A 24,995-nucleotide genomic window follows, 5' to 3' on the forward strand; every position below is an offset into this window, starting at 1 on the left:
TTCTTTTGCGTTTATTGTATTGTATTGTATTTGTTCGAAAACTCCCCATTTTCCTATCTGAGACTGAGAAATAGTTTGTGTAATTGGTTTTTACATGCAAATGCGCATCTTTATGTGCAGAAAGCACCTGCTGCAGGTTTAAGTGGCCAAATAATTGTGTTTCTTTGACAGATATGTATCTGTAGTAACCAGTTTTCCTCCAATTTGTTTAAACTTACTTCTTAACTCAAATAGATTACATCTCATTTGAATTAACAATATCTGATGTTTCCTCAATTTTTCCTGTTCTGCACATTCTGTCAAATAAATCTGGAAAATATGACAATGTGCAACTATGTGTTTACTGTTAAACTGAAGTCATGAGAAAACCGGGCCTGTTCTTTGCAGAGTGTCAGTTCTAAAATTTCCCTCAGAATGAACTCCTGCTCTGGTTGCAGCATTTTGTACATGACTGGATTATCTCACTGTATCATACCAACAAAATTAGTTTTAAAACAACAGTTTTTTCCCCACAACTTGCCACTATTTAAACTGTGATTAAGCTGTTATCTTGTGAGCTACCTCTGCAATCTCCTTATACATTGCAAAATGACAATAAAGAATATTCTATTCTATTCTATTCTATTCTATTCTAGTCTATTCTATTCTATTCTATTCTATTCTATTCTATTCTATTCTATTCTATTCTATTCTATCATGGCAGCTGACTTGTCCTCTGATTCTGTTGAGGCTTCAGGTCTGCCACACCTCTTGATATGAAAGGTTTTTCTTGTTTCACCTTTTGAAGGAATAGGAAGCTCTACTCACCTTTCTTAGCAATTTCTTCAAAGAAAAGACCTACATTTTTAGAGGTCGTTTCTTAATCGTTCCACTCCATGTAGGAAATGTTTGGATCAACTTTCAAGGTCTGATATCCTTCCATTGCCACAGGAAAGCTCTAAGTTGTCATCAGCTGTGGTAGCATCTCTACCATCGTTGTCACCTTGTGAGTCTGTCTGTGTTTGTGTGTCTTGGAGACACCTGTTGTAGCGGTAACTACCAAAAAGGCGATTTAGATAGCTCTGGCAGCTGTTTATATGTATGTATGTATGTCTGTCTGTGGACACATTTTGTCAACACAATAGCATCACAACCTTGTACGATGCAGTCATGACACTTTAAAGATGTGTAGTTGAAGGCCAAGTTCAAACATGCCAGTGCTCACCAAGTACTCGTGTTGACAGGCAATAGAGCTGGTGCAAGAGGATGTCTGGCTAACCCCAAAAAAACCTGAAACTGAATTAAAACCTGCAGCTCTATTTTTAAGATTCAACCTTCAGCAGCCGCTCTGTAATGTGTGTTTTAAACGTGTGCATGTGAGTGTGAATGAGAGCACCTGCCTTTGTCTCTGTGTGACCCTGACATGTTCTTGTACGATGAGAGACCGGTGACGGTGCATTAAGACAAATTTAATTTGCACCTACAGCTAAGTGAGATGAGGGAGGAAACTCTTCTGGGGCAGGACTAATTGCTGCTCGGGGATCTGTGTTCATGTGTGCGTATTGTGTGTGTGTGTGTGTACTGTATCTCCCCGGCTGTTTCTCTGCCAATATAAACAGTTTAGTGAATATTTAATGCACGTGTTTATCTGTGTGTGTCTGTCAGTGTGTGATAACAAAATGTCAGCAAAGACAGAGGAGTTAATGAGGCCTTTTTTGCCACAGGGAGTGGATTGAACAAGGTGCACACAGCTATGTGGGCACTATTTCTGTGCATAATCATGACAGCCATGAGTAATACGTGCAGCCATAGTGCAGGGCGTTAAAACAGATACTCAGATTCATCTTCAAAATGACAAACTATCAAACCTCTTGCCAAAAATAATATTGATATTGGATGATTTTGCAACCCCACATGCATAATTCATCAGACAGAGCCCTCCCAAAATAGTATTAGCCTCCTTTTATCATCGATGAAGCGTTCATCACCATCTTATATTTATGTATAATGGAGCATAATAGTGTGTTATCATCTCCTTTTCTTACAAGAAAGCTTTGTAGCCTTGTAAATAAAATGCTTGGTGTAACTGCACTTGAATTCTGAAGAGCATAAAACAAGTTATGGTGTAGCGAGTAAAAACTGCTTTAGGAAACTGCACTGGACAGTACTTGTTCCAATCCAGTGGAAACTGAAATTAAATTTATAGATTTGCACCTTATAAAATATTAGGTCTGTGATTGGAGAGAGCACTAAAAATGTCTCTCTTTCATTCTTCCACTCACAAGTATAAGAAACTGCCTCTTATCAGAAATTTGCTGGACATCTATGAGAAGTTGTTTCACTTGTAAACAGCAATGGGATGGTCCTTGTGATACTGCCCAAGTTGTTTTATACGATTACTTAAAGTAAAATCCAGTCAAACATCCTCTACAGTCATTGATTAAACCCCTAGAAACCCAATTATATGGATAATATGTGACACATATACTGTAATCTTGCACAATGTTGCTCCTGAATAGGGACACATCTTAAGTTGTATTTGGAATACTCAATAGAAAAGCGTGACATACAACAACATTTGCATTACACACAGTCTCAAACTGACCTAAATTTAACTTATAAAAGTCTGTACATGATATGGTATGTACCTTCTTAACGTTTTCACCATATGAGAATATTAATTGTTGTCCTTTTCCTCACCTCATCTTCATGTTACAACAAGACTTTTAAAGACAACAAAGAGGACTGCGTCGTTCAGTTGAACATCTTTGCTACAACTAACACTTGTGTCCCTACATGCTGATGTTCAATCTTAGTTGTCAATCTTTAGAACTGAGGCTAAAATCAAACATGAACATGTGCTTGTTTTCTCTTAATTGCTGTATATATATTTTACAGCCTGTTCTATATTTCATAATCTCCAAGCTTGCCTTACTTTAATAGCATAATTCATTTTTAAAAGCATTTTTTTAACACACATATCATCTAGCAAATCAAACTGACATTAATACATTTTATATTATTATTCTCCTTATTAACAAATGAACAACTGCTTTATATAGCTTTTTTAAAAAATAAAACAAACATTAAGAAGCTTTTTTATTAGAGTCTCCATGTTTTCACGAATGTATGATCAAAGGGATGTGTTTTAGTTGTGAGCTGATGCAATTCCTTCACTTCTTGTAAGAACAATCTAACACAATGTCTTGTGTTTGCATTTCTGAATAAAGCGAGAGCAAAAAGTACTGTCAGGGGCAAAACTTCTTGTTCTGTGTAATCTCATCTGATGTCGTGCTGCAGTGTTTCCTCTGTCTCTGCACGCTCGAGTCCTCAGCAGGCAGGCTCATAAATTGGGCAGCTAAGCCTTTCATAAAGTTTAATAAAGCGCTGTTTCGTGGCTCAGGGGAGCTGGTATTAGTGACGAGAGCCACTGCTGCCATTCCAGCAAATCACATCATCATAATGAGGCTGTACTATGGGAGTAAGACACCTCCCTTACCACCCACGCATCCGCCCACCTCCCCTGCACCCCCCCTTTGTTTTCTTTATCATTCCTCTGACACAATGCCATGTCTTCACTTCACAGCATTTTTCCAATGGGAATTTGGGGGGATAGCGTTGTTTAAACGTCGCGGCCAGCTTGGACAGGCTAGGGTTATTTCTCATTTAGTAAAGATCACAGACGCTGTAAATGCTCAGGCGGCATGCCGTGAATGCCAACACCGGCGTGATTGGCAGCTTGACGGCAGCAGCAGCATTTGCATGGCATTTAGCTGGGCGGGCGATGGCCACCCCTAACACCAAGGTGGGTAAATAAGATGACTTCCTCTGTTCACACACAATGTACACGTGCCCAAACACACACATACGCTTATGCACTCACACATGCAATCTCACTCCTCGACAAACCCTCCCCCCTCCAACTATCTTGGCCTGCCAAACCTGGAGCCACTCATAATTGTGTGGCATTTAGGCAGAGGAAAGGGACATCTAGTCGTGTAGGCGAGTGGACCACTGAAAAAGTCTGAGCCGCCCAGTTCTACATTTGAGGCTGGTATTTGAGGATGATTAGGCACAGTTACAATTTTCCCTGAGCTCAAAAAAGTGGATTATGAATCTGAATGTGAACTCGGACAGAACTTGATGATTTCAGTTTGATGTAGTTCCTTTTAGTCATGGAAGGCTGAAATTGGTTGCTTGAGTTAAGGGGGAAAATAAGCCGGATCTTTGTAATTGTAAATAGTAGATGCATAATAAATAGAAAATGTTTGTGCTAGCTTTATACACTGTAGTGCTAGTTTTAGTCCACTGTCAAGAGATCACATGTCAAAACCCTGGACTACCATGACAATCTTATATTGTCCTTGGATGACTCTCAATAATTGTTTTGTGTCTACTCACCTTAAAAACGAATCCAGTGATCCCACTGACAGAGACTCCCTTAGATCGGACAGTTATTGATTGGCAGTGATTTATTAAACACTGCACTGGAAGTGGACGTCTCTCTGGTGGAATCAGTCAAATCTATTTGGGCTTTTAACCTTCTTTGTATTATCAGGCTCCAATAACAAGCTGTCTGATCCAGTGATACAAGTCCTGTTTAGACAGTTGCTTAGCCTGGACAGGATGAGCGAAGCAGACAAACAGCTGGTTGCATAAGCACAAAGCTGGCCGGGGGCAGATGCATGGGGTCCTCCTTTATTCGGTGGTGGGAAAAGAGGCTTCCTGGTGAAAAGACAGGTACTAGAGGAGGGTATGCTGTGGTGGAAACTAACCTCTAACCCTGCAATGCAGAGTGGGATGAATAAAGTAACACTGTGCACCACAATCAGTTATTATGCTAAAGCATGATGATCTTACAAACTAATGTCAAACCTTTATGCATGTAGCAGATTTGAGACATTGCTTCTTTCTTTTTTTTTGCTGTAATTTCTTATTTAAATTTATCTGAATCATGCAATTTATAGTAAAGAATGACAGAGTTGAAAATGCTTACTGTTGTTTCAGTTTCTGAAATGTAATGCAGTCTGTGTAGTTCAGTGGTTTTTTAGTCCTGTTAATTTACAGCATGAGCAATGAATCTGGTATTAGGAGTTAAAACAATTAAAACGAAAAAAATTCAGCAGCATCAAAAGGTAACAGATTTTTTCGCTACTTGGAGGCATCAGGGACAAGTTGGAAACATGACAGTAATATTAAGTAAGTACGGCAATGTTGTTAGCAACTTACGCATGCCTATATAGGTATCCTATAACTTAATGTTTAAGTCATGCGTCTGCTCATCTGAGAATGTAGGAATGCATTTAAATACGATATTTAAAATACGTAGCTGCTGTGACAAAAACAAAACCACAGACTGTATGTAGAAGACAGCTGTGGCCATTCAGTCTTAAAACTGAAGCCAATGAGAACCTGTATTATTTCTAATGGCCAGCAGGGGGCAACTGCAAAAAAATATTGAAGTCTATAAGGAAATGAGCCTACTTTTAACTAAATTTATTATATTAGGAAAGATTTTCCTCATTAGTTTATGGTCTCAGTTGCGAGTTTTAAGTCTGCTTCAGTACAACATGATATTCATTTTGTAAAATATGCTCCGATTTGGAGAGAAATAAACAATAAAGAGGGGTATGCTTAGGGTTTGACTACCTTGTGAGTGACAAATTGTTCTCTTATCGAAGTGCATAGTGTCTTCACTTTCTGCCAGACCCACATTATGTTTATCACATCTTATTTCGACAAACCCAAGATGGCAATGCACAAATATCGGATGTATTCTTTTATATACAGTCCATGGCAACAACTGTAATCTGTATGATTACAGCAGCAGGAAAGCAAATGCATGTTTATCTTACCTTAAAACAGCAAACAATATGTTAGCAAGATCATTGTCACTAAGTTTTCATTTAATTTTATCAATCTTATCAATCACTAATGCTTTTTTAGAAATATTTTACAGATCAGTAACAAACATTTGTAGTATTAACATAAGAAAAAGCTTTGGTTTTGCAAGGCTGTGAGATGACATTTAGATAAACAAGCTGCTCGTGTGTATCTCCTGCAAGTGCAGCTTGCTTTGATTTGGAAACCTTGTAAGGTTTTAATTAATGAGGAAAAACACCCTCATGGGCTGTTTGACCACCTACTGGAGAGCATCTGGGCCTAAAATCCTTTTGCTCAGTGAGATTTGTACATGCAGTGTGGGCTACTAAATCGGTGACTTTCAGCATGTGTGTGACAGATGTGACAATTCATTTCTTTGTTAAAATGGTGCTATCATATGATTTATTACTCTCCATACTCAATCACAGTGTGCATCTGTGCCAGTTTGCAGTAGTGGTGCAATGATGGATGTAAAAATAAGTAAAACTTGTTTTTCCAAAGTTAAGTTTATTCATTATTTTCCACTAGTTTGAATCCATAAAAATTAAAATCTTTGCATATATTCATATACTCCTTTCTATTCCCAGAGCAGGAGATTTGTTTATATGTCAGAAGTCATATTAACCTCTCCAAGTCATCTTATTTTCTAATATTTTATCCAGCAGCAGACGCTCACATTTACACACCGTCGCTCAACTTTTATTCACCTGAAATGATTCTGAAATGACATTACCAGTGACAGCCAGGCAATAACAAAAGTACAAAAACTTCTTTGAAAAACAATAAATCAATAAGCCTTGCCAACATATCCTGTTACATTCTGGACTCCTTGACACCTGAAGCTCATTAAACACAGCGTAATGTCAACTTGGAAGAAGGAGAGTACACAGAGACTCGCCTTTTCACAGCCTATCACAATAAGAGCTACTGAGCAACCTTGATATATTGTATATACTAGAAATAAATATGATTGTCCTTTAATCTGATTTTATTATACTGGGGACTCCCGCTGGCAAATCTACTGAGGGCTGATAGCCTGTAATCTTATTGCAGGGAGCGCGGTGTATTTCATATCCCCTTCTTGATGGTGTTTTATCATGTCAGGACTATTATTGTTCCTATTGGTATATGTGTTTCTCCATTTATATGCGCTGGTGTATATAACCTAATAAATCGAGTTATTGCACATTCTTGAGCATCTGTCTCTGTTTGCATATGTATGTGTGCATGTTTGCGTGCACCCAGAAGTCCCTCCAGCTCCTGATCTGGGTGCTAATTTTGGCCCTCGGCATGCCGGGGCTGCTTTGAGGGTTCTGCTCTGTTTATGAACCAGGCATATTGACCCAATTTGTGGCCTTGGCGCTTTCTCTCTCATCTCTTTTCTGCCTCTGTCTCTTTCTTTGTCCGCCTGCCGGGGCATATTGTGAGGCTGCATGGTTGGAGAGACGGGAGCGCTCAGTCTGAACTAAACGGCACACGCATCATTGAGCAGCATTAGCAACCTCTCCCGTCTCACCACTCTCGCTGAATGCTGCAGGTGTGTGCGTGCGCATGTGTGTGTACAATGTGTGTCCGTGTAGAGGGCCCGTTAACTAGAAGGTCTAATAAATCAACCTGTCTGTCCACAGCCTCAACCCCTCCTTCGCTCTTACCTATTCCCCTGTTACTCCTCCCTCCTCCTTCCTCCCACTCATCGTTTTTCTCCCACTCGTCTCTCTTTCTCCCTCCATCCATCGCTCTCTCCATCTCTCTCTCCTTCATGTCCTGTAATTCTTCTTTTAAAGCTCAGGGGGTGGTGTTGGAGGCATTACGTGCCTCCTGATAAATCACTGTCTGCGAGCGGAGCAGAGTAGCATGGCCATCTGCAGATCAACTTACCGTTGTGTGTGCGCATGTGGATATTCTGACAATGCATGGCTTTGTCGCAGAGACTGTGCACTTTTCTCTAGCCTTGTGCATTTGCATACATGTGTGTGTGTGTGTGTGTGTGTGTGTGTGTGTGTGTGTACATGAGTCTGAGGTATTCGTGATTGTATATTATGTGCAGCTTGTGTGTGCATGCATGCTGAATGCAGTATGTGGCTGGGACTGATCTCCCTGTCCTGCTGAATGGTGGCTGATTGAGACACATGGACTGCCTTTGTGCCCTGATCTAGTTGCCATTGATTACCTATCAGGGTTTTTGATTGCATCCTGGAAGTAATTCTTTTAAATAGGCCCTAATGGCCTCGAATCTGGGCTGATGACGACCTCAGAGAGTCCAATCGTAGATCCATTTAGGCCCTTTCAGACCCCTCCACGCACACTCTGAAACTCTGGCTCATAGCTCACCCCCGCCCCACTCCCAACTCCAGCCCTCCATCACCGCCGCTACTACCTCTTTGCCTTGTGTTGGTGTCAGCACCGGATTCTCTACGCTCCGTTATTCGCATGCAAAAAAAAACAAAAAAACACAGCGACAACGAAAATCTGCCTCAGATGTAGTGATCTTCCTGAATAACACGAGCGGGGTCTTTGTAAAGGTTATAGAGAAAGTTGATGATGGCAAGTAATTTATAGTGGAAGGCTGAGAGAGACACAAATAGAGTGTAGCTGCTCTTTGAACTGGGAGAAAAAGTAAGAGGGAAGAAGTCCAGGTTTCAGATCCGCGGAAAAGAGGAGGAAAATGAAGCCCGGGAGAATGAAGAGGAATGACAGATCTGTTAGGGATAAGGGCGAGGGGAGGAGGGGGGGGGCTGGTCGTCAGTATGTCAGGTTGTGTTATTATAGTCTGAGGGTTGGATGGAGGCATGAGAAGGAGGAAGAGTGGAGGAGGAGGAGGAGGAGGAGGAGGAGGAGGAGGAGGAGGAGGAGGAGGGGGTGATGCAGCAGACAGGAAGAGGGCTCGCCGTCTAATCCTCCAATTTTCTTACATTACTGCTCCCCCTCCTTCTCTCCTCCAGCAGCCCTCCCCCTCCTCCCCTCCCTCCCCCTCCTCCCCTCCCTCCCTCTCCCTCCCCTCCATGCTGCCAAGCCTGTCGACAAATGAAACAGGAGACAGCGGCAGCTTCACAGAGATTGACTTGAAGGAGTAAAACACACACAGAAAAGACAGGGCGAGACAGAGACCTCCTGCACCTCTAACAACATAAATGTACCTAGAAAACCCCAGCGGCTCGCTCATCTTTTGTTCTACACTGGACAAGCCAAAAAAAAAAAAAAAGATTGTGTAGGTTCTTACATTTGCTGTATAATTTCCCCAGATTTCCCAGAAATGTAAAAGACAAATCACGGCTATACAAGCAAGCAAATGTAAATGCTGTTTTGATTGACAGGTAGAAAAAAATGCAGCTGCCTTGTTGTGAAAGCTGCCCTGATCAATAACTTCCTGCTGATGAGCAGAAAAACCTGATGACAGAATATTAAATTAAAGAGATTGTTTTACGCTGGTAATGTATTAACAGCTCACTTAGCAGAATTACAAAGCAATGATGACAAACAAGGTTCCTATGCCAGGCAGTGCTGCTTGTTAATATGTTGAGGCCTGTTTATTTATTGATAATTTTTTGTTGCTGTTGCCAGGATTTTATTTAATTCAGAGACATACTGTAACTAGACGTCCAGGCACTGATTTGATGAATCGCTGCTGTTGATGAAATCTGAGGTTTTTAGGGGAATTAAACGCACAAATTTAGAGTAATATGCAGACAATTTACAGTTGACTTCCTCCAGCTAATAATAGTCACATGCCACAGAGCAACACATCACCCGTGAATGTTTTTGTTCTCTCAGAGGGAAGCCAACAATGCTCTTCACCCCCACTTTTTTTTTGGAACAAATTCCTAATTTGGATCAATCTTGACCCCCCCCCCCCCCCCCCCCCCCCCACGTTTGCATCTAATTTGCAGCCAACAAACTGACCGGATTTTTTCCATCCCCTCCAAAATAAAAGTTTACACAACATTGTCATCCCCGGCTCTCCACCGCAATTTTGTGATTTCCATTTCCCCGCCCTCTTGATTGATTTGCATTCCAATCACTTCTCATTGGGTGAGGCAGAACCCTGACTGAGTGGGACTAATTTGCCATGCTAATGAGATGGCTCCGACAAACAGAGCCAGCTGGAGACCAGAGTAAATGATCCTGTCATCAGTCAAGAACACAAACATGGCTAACAGCTAATTAGCTCGCGGCAGTTTGTAGAGGTGACATTCTATCTGATCTGTGTCGCGCCGGTGAAGAAGAAGAAGATGAAGAAGGAAAAAAGAGGGGGGACAATGAAAAAGGGACAAAAAGGAGAGGCGGGCTTGGTCGTGAATTTGGCTTTTTGTTTTCCCAAACACACCCTTGCGGCGTACAATGTGTAACACACGCAATCACACGCTCGCCGCCATCTATAACTTCCCCGTTTCCTTCGCGTTGCACGGTGCAATGAGGATAAGAATGAGTATGTGCCATCAGAATGAGGGGAGAAAATATGCTAAGCAGACAATCAGAGGTGTACCCCCTGGTGCTAAACAGCCAATCATGGCTGTCCCAGTGTGTGTCACCAGCCAGCAGGAGGCAGAATTAGTCCTGGTTAGCAGCCAGAGCCCTGCCGAGTGGCTGATTAGTCTTTTAGACTGAAGAGGAGACAGAATGTTAAAAGTCCAACTGCCTATCTGAGACTCTTCTTGCACAGCAGACAAAGGCAAGGACTTCTAACAGGGAAAAGAAAAGTTAACAACTGCCCTGTTGCCCTATTAATGAGATACATTAAACTGAGTAATTTACCAGTGTTGCACATGCAGTTTTTATCATGCATTTAGGGATTTGATTAGTTACAGTGGAGCAAACATGGATGGACTCAGGTGATCTGATGGCTGTTAGTACAGATGAGATTCACTGAGATCAGATTTTCACTGCATTTATTCATATTGTGGATCCATTGATAAGCAATATAATAAGTTTTCATTAATGCTATATAGTTGTATTTGTTATTGAATTAGTCAACAATTGCAACTTCTTCTGTGATCATCCGTAATCTGTATACGTATGAAAACAAGTGAACGGCTATATAGTAAAACACAGTTGTAATTTTTCTTCCTATGAGAAGTTACAGTTCTTGGCAGATGCTAAACACTCAAAATGTTCCTATTTTGGCTTATAGCTGCATTATATTGTGGTGTAAGTATCCATTCAGTATTTATATGCTGTATATAAATGCTAAATAGAGGGGTATTTACCCATGATACCTCTTTCTACAGTGTCTGCCAAGCATGTTTTGAGACACAGTAGCTCTGATTTGCTCTTTGCGTTGTTTGGACCCTCAGGATTTCAGTTCTCAGACGTTCTCGATGTCACCACTTCCCTGGTAATTAATTGTTCTTCATCTGGGTCTGTCTCTTTCTCTTTTTTCCCCCTTTGCTTTCAGCGTCTCGGTCTGTTTGTCATCTGGTCGCTCCATGCTATTTCGGTTTTTATCAGCACAAACACTTGCATCCATCCATTTGTAATCTAATAAAGAAATGGCAGCAATCTGTATGTTCCTTTCGGGGGGACTGGATGACTTTGAGCACCAGATGCTGATGTTCCCCCAGAGTCATTACCGAGATGGAGCCGATCCTTAACTGTCTCCAATAAAGATGCACACACACACTTCCTCACACACACACTTCCTCAGACACACACACTTCCTCAGACACACACACACACACACACACACTGCCTCCCCTCCGCTCACTCAGTGTGGAGGCAGGATTAACCTGCTGGTAGCGGAGTAAATCCAGCACTGCGCTGCCTCCGCCTCTCTGTCTCTGTGTCTGAGGGGGCCTGGTTATCCCTTCACACAAGCTCCCCGTTCAAAGGGGCGGCCGCCGGGGATTAATGACGTGTTAAAGGGGCAACCATGGGGGATTTAGACGCAGCTTGCTGTAAGGACAGGAGATTTAAGAACACGGACCAGTGGTTAGTGCTCATTGAAGTATGATTAGTTAGACACTGAACCCTCCCAGCACACACATACACCGGCGATAGGCAGGTGCTATATTATTTTCATACATATACCCAGAGGATGGTGAGGTAGTGAAAGGACAATGACTTTGTTTCATAGCAAATATACCTCTGTAACCCTGCTGACCTTTAGGACAACAGCATAAACCAAAGGGATCATTGGTATTGTGAATGTATGTCCTGTTTTAACTGTGTTTGAGTCTAAAGTCTTATTTCTAAGCATGTAAAGAGCTTTGGATTTACATATAAGGACTGTATTATGAGCTATATAATGATACTTTCCTCGAGCATTTAAAGTGTTTCAAGGTTTAATTAGCACCTCAGTATATAAACTACATTGAAAACACATGAGACTTAGATGCATTTGATCAACCTAGTATATGTGATAATGACATCTCAGGTGGTAAAACAAGCTATTTATGTTTGTGAGGGTGACAGTGTATGTGCTCCTTCATTAAAGCTGCAGGATGAATACATGTAAAACAGTCGAAGCGGTTGTTAAGTACGTATACATGTGTATGTAGCATAATAGATGAGCTGTTTTACATGCAGCAGGAAGACCTGGTTGTGAAAGTTTCAGCTCTGATTCGAGCCAAACATAAACTTGTGTTGCTTAAACTCGTCAGCAGACATATTAAAGGAATAGTTTGGGTCGTAGGTATTTGGTATTGTTGGTACAGCACCAGTTCCGTGATGTAGAGAGGAGAACGTGCAGGAAAACTAACCGATGAACTGCAGTGAACTGGCAACCTAAAGAAAAGTCCTGCTATATTTAGAATATTCTCACTGCTATACCCTACCAGATGGGCCTTTCCAACAGGAAACTGCAGCGTTAATATTGCTGGATGCTCTCTTCAAACGTACTAGACTCTGTTGACAAAAACAGCAACTTTGCTGAGTAGAATATGGGAATTGTTGGTCAACTGCTGTGAAACTTGATGTTTTAACATGCTGGTTCAGATCTGATTTTTTCTCCTCCGCGTCAGTGGTTGTAGGATATATGGTATAATATCTTTAGTCAGTAGCTCAGTGTCACTCAGGTGGACATTGAACACACCTATTTAGAGGTTTCATCTGCTGTTTCAACAGATACGATTTAATCACAAATTTAAAACCTTAAAACAATAGAAACAAAGATGATGCCTGAGCAAAATTTCAGCTTGAGTTTATCAAGCAAGACAGAGAGTTAAGCTAAAGGCTCTATTTTAATTTAGTGAAACATGCCAGTGTCTGGGAGCCTTACATCCTCCAGCCTGAGAGTTGGAGTTAATGTTGTCAGTGTTTCAGCTGAGATTTTCCATAGAATTCTAGAGTCCTGTTAGAATACAAAGAAGCAGCTAACAGTCTGTCTGGGGATGTACAGAATTTGTTAAGCTCACGCTGCTGCTGCTGCTGTGATTTGTGTAGAAAGTTGAATGAGGGATGGCTGATAATTTGTTACATGTTCTTGTTGTGCATTTCCACCTAAATCACAAATTCTGCACATTTGAATGTGACGTGACACCCACGGAGAAAACAATGCATTCTGGGCTTTATGTTTTGCAGTTAAAGCTGAACAAAGGGTACATATGACCGGCGGTTTGTTTGTCAGTGCTGTGCTGTCAGAGGGTAACGGTGAGGGAGTATAATATTAAAGATAAGCAGATACAGTTGACAGTGTGCGCGAGAGAGAGAAAGTGAAAAGGAGGGAGGGAGATTAAGAGACATACATACAGGTACTGGGTGGGATCAGTGCACTGAGCAAGATGTTAAGGTCAGGTTTCCTCACCACCCAACTCCCCGCCGCAACTCATGTACCTCCTCCTTTATCCCCCCGTCCTCCTCCCCCGGTAAGCCACTCTGCAGCCTCCCTCCTCCCCTATAACACACATCCAGCTTGCTGCCCACCCACCCCTCAAAATCCGCTCCTGTGCAATCTCCTGTGCATCAGCTGCCAAATGAAGTTCCTCTTTAGAAAAAAAAAAAAAAAAAAAAGAAAAAACTTGGCTGTCGAATCGTCTGAGGCATCGTGCCTGGCGGCAAAGGCAGCCCTTGTGTTGAAGCCAATAATCCGGCGTCAGGGCTTCAGGTGCGCAGAGGGCCGTGATTGACAGGACTCGATATGAGGCCCTCGCCTCACTTGACATTTGGGTTTCATAAGGTCTGGAACAAAAGGCAGGGGCAAAATAATCAGAGAGGGGCGCAGGCAAATAAATCTGTTTATTCCTCCTCACCTGCCCCCCTCCCTCCCCTCGCCTCCCCCTGCTCGTCCACATCATGGTTCAAACCCTTCGGATGATGGGGAAGTAGGGGAGGGCATGATATTACCTTTTCGGAAGCCTTAGTGGATTCACGCACCACGACAGCAGGTCACTTTAGGCCCTGTGCTTACCTGAGATATTAGTTTGTATGTGTGGTGGAGAGAGATGTGTATTTGAGTGGCTGAGGCGTTGTGTGTGTGTGCGTGTGTGCGTGTGCGTGTGCGTGTGTGCGTGTGTGTGTGTGTGTGTGTGTGTGTGTGTGTGCACAGTGCAGTGTATGTATGAAGGAGAAGCAGAGACAACAGAAAAGACAGAGAGACTCAGGCAGACGGACTGACGGGGAAAGAGGATTGATGTGGTGTCATGTTGTGGATAACCATTCGGACGCCTGTGTGTGTGTTTGAGCAAGAAAAAAAAGGAAAGATGTAGCATGTAAGCATTATAGAAGTCCTCTTTTGTTATACTATAAGACAGATGTGCACATTTTCACTAATCTGATCCTGAATTGCTGCAATAAGTGATGCTAAATTAAGAAAAGAAATACCAAAGTGCAGCACAAGATGATCAAGATTTTTCCGGATCAAGATTTTTGATGGGCTGCTGACCCAGCAACAGCGCTTTTCATCTACCCACACTGAACATCTACTCACTGCCACACTGTATACGCTCATTCCCTCAGAATGAATGGTATCAGCTAGGACAGAAAGGGGAAGAGAGTCCTGGTTGTAATATTTCAATTTACCGAGCAGTAGGTGCACTAAATGGATTGGGGCACTTGAAGGGGAGACAAATAACGCAAAAATGTGCTGCAAGTTGGTTCCGATTGTGGTTCTTTTAAGTCATTTTATTGGCAGGGAGGTATTTATGAGCAGGTGCAGAATATATATTGTGTTGAATCTGAGATGCAGTGCTTATAGTTTGATCAAAAAGGAAATTATGCACAAGCTATTGCACAAAACATTGTATTATAAGCAACAGAGTTATTAGATGAGGGTTGACATGAGGTCACAAAGGCCTTAGTTACAATTTTGAAGTATATAAAATTTACTTAATTATAGACTTTACAGTCTTTCTCATTTCAGAGGAAAATCTTTTGCTTTTTACTCCACTAGATTTGAGTCTTCAGTTGCTTGTTAGTTTTTTGGTTAAGATTTCACACATTTGCAGAAAGAAAAGGATGAATTTATTCAATCATACACTGTAAACTATTAAGCAAGCCGACAGTACATGAAGAAGCTAAAAACAGGATTTAAATGATGCTTACTGGTCATCAATAATAATAATATGACAATATGATATATTATGCAGCGACATAGTTGATATCAGACATTCTGCTGCCATTTGAGTATTTTTAGTTTGATATTTTCATTATATTTTGTGGCTAATACATCTGTAATTGTAACCCTAATCCTTGTAATCTGTTAATGCAGGGCTGTTACTTGTGATTCTGCTACCTAGTTAAAATAAAATAGTCTAGAAATCCATTTCCCATCATGTCACTGACAGAAAAAAAGGGTTTGATGAAGAGTTAACACATGCAACCTACCTTTGGAATAGTAATAATAAATCAAATGCAGGTGTTTACCTTATTTCCTCTCCCCTCCTATATGATTTACATCTTATGCAAGCATTTGCATCTTATAGAACCTTTGAGAGAACTGCATGGGAATTTAATTGCAGGGTTGTAAGTGCAATCGGTGGACATAATATCAGACTGTTTAATAGGCGATTCAATTAAAAAAAAAACAGGAAGACACCTAGGGGCCATATGTTCGCTTGTGCCTGGAAGTCTGTATGAAAAACACATAAGTCAACAGATAGTTTCCAGATTAATCCCTGTGACATCCTTTTGTACCAGATTCAGCCCCCACGTGGGGAGTCCGCATAAATTGGATGCGATTGGACACTTTGCGGGTGATTGGCAGGAAGATGCAGGGCAGTGTGTGCACCTTCTTCCCGCTATTGGCTGCCTTTAATGGGCGCTCCTCCTTCAGACCACACACCATTGGCTCCGGGGGGCTTCGCGGAGCAGCCGGGAAGTTGTAGTTCTTTCCAGCGGACGCACATCTGTAGGGCTTATTATCGACTAATGTGAATTAAACTACACGTCCCGACGTCACGGTATGGGCTCCTGGTAATTGTTGTTGAATATGTAATTGCGCCCCGTACGACTGGTTGCTTCTAAATTTGGCGTCGCAGGGGCAACGCGGCTCCAGTCGGTGAGGTTGCTTCGCTCCGTCGGTGCCGTGCGAGGATGCGAACGGAGGCGAGTAGGAAATAAAGCGATAAACGAAGAGAGGAGCGGGGGACGCAGTGGAGAAGCTCAGCAGGGTCATGAGTGCAAAAAAAAAAAGTTGATGCTTTGTAGAGAAAATCTGAGAAAATTAAGGATTCATTGTTAGTTTCAGAGGGAGATTAAGATTTGTGCGCATAGAATAAGGTGATTTTTTTATTTTTGAGAAGGCTGATGACAACTTTCATCATCACCCTGAATGGACTTTTGAATTACTATCTTTGACCAGCCAAAGGTCCGAGGATGTGTCCAGTTTTTACGGAACCTGCACGCAGCCTGCAAACCGGCCACTGACTGACCCTCTTTTTTTACGCACGGGTGGAAAAGATCGCTCCTCGTTCGTTTTGTTTTCCTGCTCGTGTGGATGAACTTTACAATACATTTTAAATGATTCGAGATCTGAGCAAGATGTACCCCCCGGCACGGCATCCGGTAAGTAGAGAGCAGCAACAGTCAAGGCACTATGTCAGAACAACGCAGATTAACAGCAGCGCGCCTGGTGCGTAATCAGTTTAGATCAAGTTTCCGTGCCACTGCGCGCTCGCTCTGACAATTGCGCTCATTGTCAAACTGCTGCAGCTGTGTGTGTGTGTGTGTGTGTGTGTGTGTGTGTGTGTGTGTGTGTGTGTGTGTGTGTGTGTGTGTGTGTGTGTGTGTGTGTGTGTGTGTGTGTGTGTGTGTGTGTGTCTGCGTGTGTGCGTGGGTTTAATGTGTTAAGGAGTGAAACCCAAAAGGCCATCCGTATCACAGAGGCCTATTGTCAGCTGCAGTCCTGCCTGTGTGTGCGTGTCGTGACAGTGAACTTTGGTGGCTCAGTTCTTCCTCTCTTCCCCCCTTCGCACGCTGTTTTTTTTTTTTTTTTTTTTTTGGTTTTGTGTCGAGGTCCCTCACCAGCCGGGGCAGCCGTTCAAGTTCACTGTCACCGAGTCCTGCGACCGGATCAAGGAGGAGTTCCAGTTCCTGCAAGCCCAGTATCACAGGTGAGAGTGTGGATGGATGGAGCTGCGTAAAGACACCAGCTCATCAGCCAGATGACAAAATACTGGTGAAGCTTTGGATACATGATTAGAAATTTGATCTTTCTTGTATTCCAGGTCCATGTCAGAGCTGCAGCATTTAGCCAATAGTTGATTAATTGATTAATTTATTGATATTAAATGACTATTACATAAAAGATGCCCCCATTGGCTTATTAATTTTAAAAGTAGTGTAGAAGTATTTTCTGATTTTCGTAGCTCTTCTATGCTTGTGGTCAAACATTACAAGAAATCTTTAAAGTCACCTTGGGCTTACAGTGGTATTATTGTACAGACATGACAAATGACTCATGAAGAAAATAATCAATAGATCAATTGGTCATGGTGATACTCACCGGTTGCAGGATTAGTTCATGTTATGAATACAAACCCTCAGATTAGGTTTGGAAGAGGGTTGAGTTCTGTGATCTGCACCAGTCATGTATGAATCACACAGTATGACAAAAAAATTAGGGATGATGCAATGGCATGAAATAGAAGACAGAAAATTGATTCATGTTTAACATCTGATTGAGAAATGAAGTTTGACGTATGTGGATCCATCTGGAGATGCCATGAAATCCTCAAACACCCCGCGTGGAGCTAACGATCCCGGTTTGTCTCAGGTCCATCTATCACTGGTGACTAACCACAGGTAAACCCCATCGACCTTGGTATGCACGTCTCTCTCTGCGAGTGCAAGTGGTGTGAAATACTTTTTTACCCGACATGATGAAGTGTGAAATACATTGCTCGGAGCAGAACCATAAGCACGATACCAATGCATAATAATCGGACACTCCTGGCCACCTTGTAATTATGACCCAATCACCTGGTGAGATGAACCAGCGGTCCACTTTGCTGGCCAATCCTTGGGCTGAACGGGGCTGGAGGGAGGACGCTGTGCTGCATGCTTAATGCTGCAGCTGCTGGATTAAACTGTTTCATGGCAGTGAGGAGGAGGGAGGTGCTGATTTGGTGAAAAAAACTGAGTAAGGGTGGGTCAGATGTGTCAGATAGAAGGGCTGAGAATTACTGTCTTTGGAGTTTTTTAGATTTTTATGGATGCCACTTTTCATTTAGGTGGAAGTTAAATGCATGATGAGACTTTTTTTTTTTAAGCTAAAAACTTGAAAATTGATCTTTTGGCTCAGTTGACACAACAACCTGGACGCCATCATTGTCAAGCTGAAGCTCCTATTTCCATAAAAGTTGTTTTTTTTAGTGGCATTGAAGGTTTTCGTCCAATAGTGCCTGAATTTTTCAACTGACTCAAGCATTTAAATTTCAGTTACATAAAATAGCTCATTTTTATAATATATTTGAAGTATTTTTTTCTCTTGTCCCTGCAAAAGTTTCACAACACTATACACCTGATGATTTTCTCATAAAAAGATGAACGAAAGCCTTATGCAATGATGTATCTGAGATTTCCGGTAACGGACGACATTTGAAAGAGTTAAGCTTTAGTGTAAAATGGATCCTCATTATATGGTTGCTTTTTGTTGATGGTGCAGTTTAGGCTTCCACTCACACTGTAAGAATATATGATGAGGTTTGTGTGGTCGTCCATTGATCCATTAATTACTGCACTGCACCTGCTGTGTAAGTGCCTGTGTCTGCAGGGGGAAAACTGCTGTGATCCAAACAACTTCTTTTTTCTTTCTTTCTGTGTTGCACTCAAATTTAGAAATGCAAATTTAAAGTGACAGGATGCAGTGACTTGCACAGTGGCATCTCCAGTTTCGGTTTGTTAAGGTGGTAAAGTCATATTTGTGAATTTCCGTGACATGACAAAACATGCAAAATTGCACATTTTACTGTGGATCATGTGTGTAGACTGACATGTTTGATCTAACGACATTTTTTTTTGCCTCACAGTCTGAAGTTGGAATGTGAGAAACTGGCCAGTGAGAAAACAGAGATGCAGAGACACTATGTGATGGTGAGTCTCACCCACTACATGTGTACTCATTAGTATTTTTGGTGTGTGCGAAAAGAGGAACGGAGAAGACGTGTTTCGTTGACCTTGCTTTGATCTTTTTTTTTTTCAGTACTACGAAATGTCATACGGACTGAACATCGAGATGCACAAGCAGGTAAGAAACATTTTTACTCAGATGTTGAAAAGAAGTGATTCAAAGCACAGTGTAGTGGCTGGAAACATGATCAACATCAGTTATTCTTTTAAATTTGGAGGTGCTGTTGAACTAAACACACTGGCCAACTCACAATGAACTTGGAGATTATTTATTTAACACCAACAGCCCTTCAATGTTAATAGCAGGAGGAACCAAACTACAGTGAATTTTTTCAGTTCTGAATTTAAAGACCAACAGACAAGTTTCCCACCATGTTTTACCGGGTTTTACATTTCATACAACTTTGTGTTTTGCTGTTGTCTCCAAGAATACACAAGTTTTAGTTATTTTATCGCCTTATAATGATGCTTTTGCCTTTCTGTGGTCAACACCTCAACCACGTGTTACCATATTAGCATCTGATTTCCCTAAAGACACTGTATCTGCGTGTTTTTTGCAGCTATTTGCAGGTTCTTCAAAGACTTCTGTAGTTTTGCATTGAAGGAAACCGTTAGCTTGATGCTCCTCATGTACTAACATGCAAAATTTTCCTCTCCAAAATAATCACAAATGAGAATAAAACAGATTTAAAGAAACTGTGTGTCTGACTAGCAGCCACACCCACTATACTCTTACGCCTTAAATACAGGAAATAAAGCTATTAACTTACTCTATCACTGAAGTATATGTACACATATACCTGCACATACTATAAATATTCATTTAATTCCTTTTAAATCACTTTATATTATTGATGTGTTACCTATGAGCTTAAACGATTGCGTTCACATTTGTTAAACATCAACTTAACAAGTGCAGAAAACACACCTCTAAAACAGCCGTAAATTTTATTACAACTACGAACAACTTTCTGAAATTTTTTTCTGCTTTAATTCTAGGAAAACTGAATGTAATGGTAAAACGCAAGAAGCATTTTCTACTATATCCTATGATATACTTTAAAGGTCATGTATTTCAGAATGAAAATCTACTGTATTTACAGAGATACCCAAAAAAAAGCACACTTAAGAATTCAATATCATTCCTCATCTGTTCTATTTTAGAGTGGTTTGCTGCCTGGTGAGGTTGAATAGCGATTTCACATGTGAATAATAATTTCATCCGTTTAATTGAACAAGAAAATGGGCTGAAAAATGAGTCGCGTGAACGAGGATTTGGCCTTTAACGAGCCTTTACATTACTGCTGCCTTTTTTTAAACACGGAAGGTCATTAGCATAAATGTCTGTGTTAACCACACATCAGCTGCCAGGATAAATGGACCACAGCTAACCAGCTACACATTCATTTCCAGAGAAATGGTGTGTGCAGCGAGCGTGTGTGTGTGTGTGTGTGTGTGTGTGTGTGCCAGTATGAGAGGAAGTGATAAATGCTTGGCCTTTGTCTCGCTGCGTGTGTGTGTGTGTGTTTTTCTGTATCTATACAGTGTGTTTGCTTTGCTGTGTGTGCATGTGTGTGTTTAACAGCCTGTACATACTGTACATGTTTACTCTGTGTGTGTTATTGTGTGTGTTTGTCTGTCGGCACACTGTGGTTGTTTATTTAGTTTGTGTGTGTGTGTGTGTGTGTGCGCGCGCGCTTGTATATTGTAGAGATTTACTCGGTTGTGTGTTTGTCTGCTTGTGTGATTGTTGCACACACATGCAGCTTTTTACTGGCACACTAATCAGCCTGGTCTGATGAAATATGGGCGTCTGCTATAAATCCCTGCTGCTGCGTGTGTGTGTGTGTGTGTGTGTGTGTGTTTGTGTGTGTGTGTGTTTATATGGGCAAGATAGACAAAAATAAAAAGCGGTAAAATGTGGCCTGTAGCTCTGTTTGGTGCCCAGTGATTTCTGTCTGGAGAGTGAATCCCTAATTTCTGCCAGCAGTCTGTGTGTGTGTGTGTGTGTGTGTGTGTGTGTGTGTGTGTGTGTGTGTGTGGGTGTGTGTGTGGGTGTGGGTGTCTGTGTGCGTGTGTCTGTGTGTGTATGTGGGGGTGTCTGTGTGCGTGTGCGCCTGTTTTGTGCGTGTGAGTTGTAGAAGCAAATGATTTTGACTCTTACAGCAGCGTGCCCAGGCGTTAATGTGTGTTTTCTATCCATGGCATTCGATGAGACGATGCGAGGAGCAGGCGGCCGGTTGAGTGGATGCCGAGATTGAAGAGGGAGACGGGGGAGGAGGAGGAGGTGGTGGTGATGATGTTGTCGGAGGGTGGAGGGGGGCATTAATGCGGTAGTCGGCCTCCGCTACCAAGTGAGTCGCTAATATTGCTTGTTTAGCATTTTCTGAGGGTAATAGGCCCATTGATTTTTGGCTCTGCTCTCTGTTTTATTTACACAGAAGGGCTCCGGTGCCCGGGGAGTGAAATGTACCAGCGCTCGTTAAAGAGAAATTGACTCGTAGATGGAGGAGAGGACAGGCGGGGAGGGGGAGAGGGGTGAGGAGGAGGAGGAGGAGGGAGGAGGAGTGTAGAGCATGGGACCGAGCAGGCGAGAGGACAGCTAATCAATTGCAAATTAGCGAGGCTGAAAGAGAAATAAAGCGAGCGAAGGATGTGGAGGGAAGAAAGGGAAGGAGGAGGGAGGAGAAAGTGGCGAAAGAAGGAAGTAATAAGACGTTTTGATACTGAAGACTGGCAGTGATTTCAATGAGGTCTGACAGCTCATTTTACTGCGACGGATAGGGAGCCATTTGTCTCATTTTCAACATTTCGGTCACGTATTCCGTTTTTTTTTTCGATGATATTTTGATAAGATTAAACCTTCAAATTAAAGTAAATGAGATTTAACACAATAATATGATACTCGTTCTAATTATTTCTTCATCCTTTCTGATGATGTAGAAACTTTAAACATCACGTCTCTGTGTAACAGTCCAATCTAGGGGTTGAGAAGCCACAAGGGGTCACAAGATAAACCTGAGTGGTGTGAAGAAATTGTGTGACATTTTCTGAAATGCACTTATTCTCTTCTTTGCTGGTAGTTAGGTGATGATTGATACCACTTCTGTATCTGTGTGGTGGAGCCAGCAAATAGTCAGCTCCGCTTAGCATAAAAGCTGGAAATGGGGTAGACAGCTGACTGGACTCCTTCCAAAGGTAATAAAAATCCACCTACCGGCACCTCGAAAGCTCATTAATTAAAGTCCCTCTCCGGTCATTGATTTTGCCCCTAAAAAGTCATCTTTGAGTATCAAAGTTGCATGTCTATAAGTTTAATTTCCATTAATAAAAATCCTTTCCTGGCTTAAAATGTCTTAAGTGTAACCATCCATCCACCCCTCCACTGCTCGCTGCAGCTGGAGCACACCAGCTCACCTACACTCTGCTCAGAGTACTCTACACAATAGCTGTTGGGATATGCTTTACCCGGAAACTGATTTTTTTTAGAAGAATGGTTATACAGAACGTCCTGCAAATTGGTGGGATTAGTTAAATAGGTTTGTTACATATGAAATCCTGAAAGTCTGGATCTGTGTTTTTTAGTCTGTTATCAGTATACCACAGTTTCAAGGTGGAAACGATGTTGACAGATTATTTTGCATATTAAATGTCTTCATGCATTTAAAAAAGCAGCATAAGGACATATTGACAAGGTAAAATACTTAAAAAACAAAAAATGATGTGACAGAAATCTCTTTAATTTTATTGCTTGACAGATGCAATTTGTGACTATTGCTAACATGCAAATGGTAGCAGCATTTAATATTACTATTACTCACAATTTGCACATTGTTAAAAACATTGTAGAAAAACACTAATATTCTGGCAGCTGGGGAGCCAAATATTGTGTAAAATAATGGAAAACATACGATGAAAGTGAAAAAAAGATATTTATTAAACATTAGGCCAAATATCTCAGATTTACCAAAGAAATCTATGCCAAAATACAGAAATAATGTATTTGTTTCTGTTGTTTGTATGTGATAGAGAAATATTGCAAATATATTGTAACAGTCTTTTTATGTAAAAAAAAAAAAGTAAATTCTTTAAAGGACAGAAATTCTCTGGTTATTCAGTGACAGTTTTTTAAAATATTTTACATTAGACTTAATTTTGCTGATATTTTTTGTACTTCAAAAACATGAGAAAAAAATCAGTAAAACTACAAATTTTCAGTTTATTAATTCTTTTTTTTTTTTTTTTTACAATGCAGATAGTATCTCGTCTAATCATTGTATGATGACTGTTTTAATTAGTGAAATGTGACAGAAGTCAGTTTAAATCTCTGTTTGTAGTGAATTTGGTGAGAAAAAAAAGAAAAGAAAGGGGGCCTTAACTTACAGACATTCAGTGTGTCTCCACGACTAACTCCTGTCACGATGAAAGCAGAGTTTGTCTCAAGCTCAACTAAGGATTGCGTCGTATTAACAGCTAACTAAATCTTTACATTGGGCTTCTTTGTGCAGCATGAGCTCTTTGCAGCCTGTCTGTCTGTATGAAGCCCTTTGTTTTCCCTCTCGGTCCCTCCTCACCAATCTAGCTGTGTCTTTCACACACCCACTCACACACATACAGTCACCGGGGAATATAGCCTTTATATGGTGGGGTCCATTAGGTGTATTAGCTGGTGGTGAAAAGTGGTGCTGATGTGGTGCTTACAAAGCTCCACAGGGGAGATGGACATTTGATCTTCTATCTGACCCAATCTGACTCCAGGGCTCCTGCCTGATCTAATTTCTTTGTTGTTAGGAGTTAAAGTGGGAGTATTTGAGCCGGTTCTCTGTTTTCTATTATTATTATCATCCTTTTGGACAATATCTTTAGTGATACGTGTTTATTGTCGGGTTGTTTTTGTGCTATACTGACTTACCGCCTTGTTATCACAAAGAGAATATTGTAATCCAGCCAGTTCATATATAACAAGTTGGTTCTTTCAGGTGAATAATAAAAGCAGATTCAGTGGCTCAGACACATCGTAGCATTTTTTGCACTTTGTTGATATTGTTGATATCGTGCGGGAGATTTTTCTCTTTTTTGGAGGAACATTTCTCCAGCGTCTCAGAGATAAATTCAGCACCCGTGATCTCACCTCAGAGGTCGCTGCTGCTTTATGTGACCACAGAGTCCTCTAATCTCGCGCTAAGCTGCACGGATCGACCCGGTTTGAGTCCTAACCTTAGAGGATTCTCTGGCCAGTCGTTTTCTTATTATTTAGTCACTGTCAAGCCGGGCTGACAGGTCCAGGTCGAAGCTGAGCCCTGATTGTTGAAGAAGCAAGTTCTTAAGGTTTGCACAAACTGCAGGACATCTTTTGCGAGAAGCAAAAGGGAAACGTGCTTTTTTGCTTTGGTCTCTGCTGTGAGAACAGGCGTGTTGGCCAGACTGGCTGACATCTCTGCACTCTGGCCAGCGTTCATGACGGTCTGCCTCTGATGGAAAATGTCACCTGAAATTGGTTGTGTTGCCTTGTGGAGAAGCAGCTCCATTTCCTCTTCTGCTCCACTGCTTTTGTTTCCATTTCGGTGCCAACGTCTCAGGGTCAAGTCTTCAAAATGAATCGATCGGACACGCAGGTTGGTAGTTAAGATCAG

At 41.5% G+C, this 24,995-nt stretch overlaps 1 protein-coding gene across 5 annotated transcripts in view; it reads left to right on the top strand.

Annotated features, from left to right (window-relative positions):
- The first annotated feature begins 9,739 nt into the window (after window positions 1-9,739).
- LOC111580763 (transducin-like enhancer protein 4) overlaps window positions 9,740-24,995 on the top strand; it is a 49,345-nt gene continuing 34,089 nt past the window's right edge. For 3 of the 5 annotated variants that reach the window (XM_023288647.3, XM_035956506.2, XM_023288648.3), the window contains exons 1-4: window positions 9,740-16,797; window positions 17,248-17,345; window positions 19,263-19,326; window positions 19,436-19,480. In XM_023288647.3, coding sequence (XP_023144415.1) covers window positions 16,753-16,797; window positions 17,248-17,345; window positions 19,263-19,326; window positions 19,436-19,480 — 252 coding nt within the window. In that variant the 5' untranslated portion in view covers window positions 9,740-16,752. Of the gene's footprint in view, window positions 19,140-19,262; window positions 19,327-19,435; window positions 19,481-24,995 lie in introns of all 5 variants that reach the window. The other 2 variants (XM_035956507.2, XM_055011390.1) reach the window with 2 other exon arrangements.

Source organism: Amphiprion ocellaris, chromosome 6 (assembly GCF_022539595.1).
Source record: "Amphiprion ocellaris isolate individual 3 ecotype Okinawa chromosome 6, ASM2253959v1, whole genome shotgun sequence".
NCBI classification, from domain to species: domain Eukaryota; kingdom Metazoa; phylum Chordata; class Actinopteri; family Pomacentridae; genus Amphiprion; species Amphiprion ocellaris.